General features: G+C 44.3%; 1 protein-coding gene across 1 annotated transcript in view; it reads left to right on the forward strand.

Annotated features, from left to right (window-relative positions):
• LOC142817919 (DNA mismatch repair protein Msh2-like) overlaps positions 1-6,000 on the forward strand; it is a 127,159-nt gene that overhangs the window by 59,291 nt on the left and 61,868 nt on the right. The window contains exon 18 of the mRNA XM_075895879.1: positions 2,295-2,466. Coding sequence (XP_075751994.1) covers positions 2,295-2,466 — 172 coding nt within the window. The remainder of the gene's footprint in view (positions 1-2,294; positions 2,467-6,000) is intronic.

Genomic DNA, 6,000 nt, shown 5'->3' on the forward strand with positions numbered 1-6,000 from the left:
TGCCATGTAAAGACTCTTCTCTTTCCAACGCCACGCGCAAAGAGAGAGAGAAAAAAAAAATCTGTCATGAAGTCTGGTTCTCTCTGATGCGTCAGTGCTACGCTTCCCCCTTTCCCGTTCCTGCCACGTAACCCTTCTCCTTTCAAAAACGGGTGCCAAAAGAGCGAAAAAAAATAAAAGGTGTTGTGGAGTGTTGGTTTTCTTTCAAATGTTGATCTGCTTCTTTCCTTGTGGAGACGCTCCTCCTTTCTCGTCACGTGATGGCTATGCTGCGGCTCCGGCGCAGAGGGTAGTAGCAGAGAGACGCTGACGCAGACGTTGTCGTCGTCTTGAGAGTGTGTCAGTGTTGGACATTGCCGCGCGCAACTTCTCTTGCCAGGAGAATGCTGAAGTCGGAGTAGGAATGCTTTGCAAGCTATGTGCAAAATCGATTGACTTGCTGCAAGGCAAACGTGTGCAGATGTGCATCACCGATTACTTCAATTAATGACAAAAGTCCTGTGATTTGTGAATAAATGTAAGTCTTCTGAAATTTCCCCCTCATGTGTTAGCTCAATGCACATGTGCCACTGCATGGTAGCCCTTCGTTTACTTAGCTTTCATTAATTCGAACTTCTTTTAATTCGAACAAATTTTCCGACCCCTTCGAGTTCGAATTATCGTGATTTGACTGTATTATTCGAATTCGATTCAACATTAGTTGACCAAAGTCACTAGTCGCTTCAAGCCTAAAACGCACTATTCGCACAAGCCTACCATAAACTGGTCTTGCTTCTAGCGCACTGTCAAGTTCCAGTCATCCTCGATATTATTGAAGCTTTTAAAATAAGCAAATTCAACACCTTCGACCTCGACAGCGTTGATTGTCTCAGAACGCCGATGCAAACTTTGTGGCGCGGTAATAGGTTGGTCAGCGGCAGCAGCGAAGGCGTTGGCATATTGATAAATATTGATAACCGCTCGGGTACACTCTCGCGCCAACGGTAACGGAAGCTATGATCTTAGCATTGATGCAGTCAGAAACAGCTACACAGCACCTCTCGCCGCCCACCACCTCAGGGCCACAATGAAGTGAAATTTGCACTCCCAATCAACGAAGCGTAGGCTAAACAACCGTGATTGTTGCGTTGTACACAGCAGAAGATGCAGTCGCACCTCAAGCCTTTCACTTGCGATTACAGTGCTTTGACGTAAATGATGTCGCAGACACAACGTTGCCAATAATTATGGGAAACCAGTTGCGAGAGTCGGGACAAGAGTGGCCAGTTCCGCTTAAAATGGACAGATTCATGCTTCTTTTCTCAATGTGTCGCCTGTAGAATTTTTCGGTAGCTTGTCATGCTTCTGGGCTTATTTGCATTTTTTTGACAAATATATTTACATTATTGATCATCACGTTTACCAACAAAGCGTTTTTGATTACTCAAGTAGTTAAGTGTTGTAGACGAACATACTTTGGGGGAATGGTGAATCAACATTAATCATGCTATGGCAAGTGTGCGTTCAACCAAAGGGAGACCACCCTATAGACAATGTTAAAGATTAAATATTTATTTATTTATTTATTTATTTATTGTACCTTCAGGGCCCGAGGGCATTACATAGGGGAGTGGAGATATACATAACAAAAGCAATGTAAAACAGCAAAGAAAAAAACTCACAGCAGATAAGTAAGTGAAATAAAGTAGGCATAAATGACAACAATTTATATGTGCTGACTTTTATGGTTGCACATATTTTTGCTGTGCGAAATAGGTAAAGAGACTTGTTCAACACTCCTTCATATCTCAGTAGCGTTATTATTATAATTAAGAATGCCTTTAAGCATGAAAAAAATTAATTAAATGTTCGCTTTTTGGGGCTTTTTTTGTGATTATTATATGCTTGTTAGCTCGGCAGTGTCAGGCAACTCTAGTCAGAGCAATCTATGAAATTTATTTGTAAGGAATCTGTGTATCTGTCCAGCCTGAAATCTGGCGCAAATAATGAGAACATGTCAGGGAACGTACGCAGCAAGTTTTATTGAGATTTATTAACCTTGAAAAATCATCGTAGCTGAATTTCAACTACGCTGCTACTATTTTAGGGCACTAAAATTTTCTTGTGAAAGCAAAAAGAAGTGCAAACACAGACCCCGGGAATGAATTAGACCCTTTTTTGCGATAAATACTAACCAAGTTGCTACTTCATTCGTTCTAGATTTTCTTTCTCAAGCAACCTCACTCACTCAGTTCTGTGTTTTATCGTTAAATAGACCACATTCTCACTGCATGTGCTTTTGCCATTGACCGCAGGAGGAACCAGCATTGCGTTCGCGGAAGGGCTACACAACTATCGATACCAAGCAGAACGGCGTGCGCTTCCGCAATGGACCACTGACTGAAGCCAACGAACGCTTTCTGGCATCACGGAAGGCATACGATCAGGCCCAGGAAGGAATCACCAAGATGATAGTTGAGATTGCTGGTGAGAAAATGCTGCTGCTTTATGCATTTCGTGCTCTACTTTGCTATTTCTTCAGCAGCCTAGCATTGCCTCTTCCTTCATGGTTCTTCTTGTTCATTGCACAGCCAAGGTTCCGGATCTGGCTCTTCTCTTGGAGGAATCGATTGAACGGATTATTTTTGTAGTGAACTACATGAAGGCAACAAATAACGAAGCCAAGGAAATAGGACACATCATTTATTTTTTCCGAGTGAAGTGTAGTAGTAAATGGGAATGAAATTGGGTAACATGGACATAAATCTTGAGGGTAGGAAAACATGAATGGTAATATTGCTTGCAGTTGGAATAGGGTAGTGCTCCATGTGTGTATTCCGACAGCTTGTCACATGTTATGATTAGGAAACTGGTACAGCTCAGCTGCAAGCGAGTGTGCTTAGAGACTGCACTATGCAGACACTGGCATGCTGTGAGCCACAAGTAACGTCTGTACGCTTCCCACACGTCTGTTATAACACAGCACTGAGCGTTTGACATCAATATACAGGTGCTGAAAGAGGTGACATTACATGACAGACAAGGAGCTTTCAGTTTACTGAGCTGCTGAATCGATTCTCGCTTACACGTTACATACAGACTGCAGCCACGAGCATGAACCTCAAGTGGTCAGTGCAGCCACCATGCGTCTGAAAATCGCCCAACAGTGGTGCAGATACCATGAGGTTCTCTCGCACACAGACTACTGAAGTGTAGAGGTGTTGTGTGATGACTTCGTTGAATCCATAATGCGGAGCAGGTATTTTTTTTTCTCTTGATCAATAAATTCTGAGAAATATGATGTAGGGTCATATTGAGCCAGCCAAATGTCTTTCACAGTACCCGTCAATTCTCTGACACCCAGTATGAGAAATCTTACTCTACAACTGTGTCGAATGTTCAGTCCAAGATATATATACTGTGAAAGTGATTAATTGATCGTGACCACAATATTTACTCGCATAACTTGTGCACCTATTTTCATGATTTTGGAACTCCTAAAAGGGGGTGTGCAAATTAGGCAGGGATTTCACAAACACATCTGAGATTAGGTGCAATAGTCCTAACGTTTGCGGTATATACTCTAAATAAAAGAGAAAATTAATTTGAGCACAATTAAAGAGTGTTTGTTTATTTAACGGAATTGACACGTGATTTTACCAACCAGATTCGGTCATTTGCTGATATAGTCAGAATCACTGGCCAGAGGTCCGACTGGGAATCATCGTCATCGAGGCTGCTATCACCACTGTCACTGCCCTCCCAAAGCACGTCTACGGGCGTTCGGTCGAGCACTTTCGAATTTCCCTTTTTTTTTTTTAAGCTCCTCTCAACGATGCCGGGAGAAAGCAGTTCCCACGACACGGGGTATCGGAAGATCTGAGCTTTCACACATAATTGAAAAGATTTCTGTTGGCAGGGAATTTGTACAGTCAAATCTCATTAATTCGAACACGCTTAACTTGAACTTCCGGTTAATTCGAACTCATGCTGAGGTCCCGTGAAAGCTATGTGTATTCCAATGGCCGAAAATGTCCTGTAATTTGTACGCACAAAAACTTGCAACGGTTAATTCGAACATACCGCACTCCGAAAATGCTCTCAGCACCACGCCCAATCCCGCGGCGGCACCTCCAACACCTCAATGCTGCACGCGAAGGAATACAAAAAACAGAAAGAAAAGGCTGCAGTGAAATGCTTGCTCTCTTTCAAATTGTCGATCTGCAACTCGCCTTTGCCGCGCTTCTCCCTTTTTCGTCCCTGCCACGTGGAGACCCTTCTCCTTTCTACGCCGGGTGCGAAGAGAGAGAGAAAAGAAAAAAAAAAAGATGTCGCGGCGTGTTTGTTCTCTCTCACGTGCCGGTGCCACACTTCTCCCTTTCCCGTCCCTGCCACGTAGATTCTTCTCTTTTCAATGACGTGCACGAAGGGAGAAAGAAAAAAAAGGTGCCGTGGAGTGTTGGTTTTTTCTCAAATGTCGATCTGCTTCTCTCCGCGTGGAAACACTTTCTTTCTCGTCATGTGGTGGCTAGGCTGCGGCTCCAAAACAGAGGGTAGTAGTGGAAAGACGCTGACGCAGTCGTTTCTTGAGAGTGTGTCAGCATTGGACATTGCCGGGCGCAACTTCTCTTGCCAGGAGAATGCTGAAGCCGAAGTAGAAACCTTTGCAAGCTGCGTGCGAAATTGATTGACTCGCTGCAAGGCAAACGTGTGCAGATAGACATCACCAATTACTTCAATTAATGACGGATTTCCTGTGATTTGTGAACAAATGTATAAGTCTTCTGAAACTTCCCCCTCGTGCGTTAGTGTAAATGCGTCACTGCATGGTGAGCCCTCCGTTCATTTAGCTTTCATTAATTTGAACTTCCTTTAATTTGAACAAATTTTCGGGCCCCTTCGAGTTCGAATTATCGAGATTCTACTCTATTAGCAAGCGCACACTCTTCTGCTTTCTCCTGTACCAGTCGTCACACGTTGAAGAACTTCCCGCTAAAGTGCTTGGCGGTGGCACGGTTCCCGTTTTCGTCCGCAAACTTTACAACAGCGAGATTGAATTTCGCCGTATATATAATTGTAGGCCATTTCTAGAGAACAGTAAACACGCGACGGATAGATGGCGAGACCTGAATTCACGAAATCAACCAAGAGTGCGTTGCAGCGTAAACGCAACGAACAAGGTGAAAAGTCGGCGTGGCCGGCCCTGACACCCCTAGGATGCTGAAAATTGTCAGTGTCGTGATGCAAGCGTCCATTCTCATGGTATTCACGGTGGAAGAGAAGGGAAAATAGATGGAGGCAAGCGCTTGAGCATTGCCAGCAACCAGTCAGCAGATTGGGGTATGGTATTCCAGGACCGTAGTTCCTCGGAAGAAGGGACTTTGCAATTGCAGCCTGTTTTATGTATAACTGTGCTTGCCTGCTCGGCAAGGTGCGGGTCTGTTGCACCCTGCCAAAACATTTCATCTCATCGTGCATGTGCCCGCGAGCTGGCTCGAGTGAGTTCAGGAATGCAAAGCCTGCGAGTAAATATTTTTTTAGTAACTCTACTTAATTATTAAGGGTGCACAAGTTATGTGAGGGTGCAAATTATATGGCTAAATACGGTAATTGTGCTGAATACCAGACAGTTCAGGATATGCACCATGTTATGTCCAGCAACATGCATTGGGCTATTGCACTCGAGCCTATATTTAAAGCTTGGGCTAAAGCTAGCTCAGACATGGTGTATATTTTGCTGCCTTTTTTTCTTCTTTTTATTTTGCTAGTGGGAATCGAGGCTAGCCCGCCGCCTTTGCACAGGCTTTGCCACCTCTTTCTGCGTTCTCATGTCCTGACATCACTCCCCTACTCCACGGTCTGCCGCGCTGGGAGAGCGGGGATCGACGTTTAACACCTCTTATCCAGTAGCGGCTTTTGACTGCGGCGCCGTGCACAAAGTCTCTCAGGACATCTCGCGCGCTCGTGTCAATAGTGAGTGAGATTTTTCCGGAACGACTAAGGTTGAGCATGCATTTCTTT

Source organism: Rhipicephalus microplus, chromosome 5 (genome assembly GCF_043290135.1).
Source record: "Rhipicephalus microplus isolate Deutch F79 chromosome 5, USDA_Rmic, whole genome shotgun sequence".
NCBI lineage: Eukaryota > Metazoa > Arthropoda > Arachnida > Ixodida > Ixodidae > Rhipicephalus > Rhipicephalus microplus.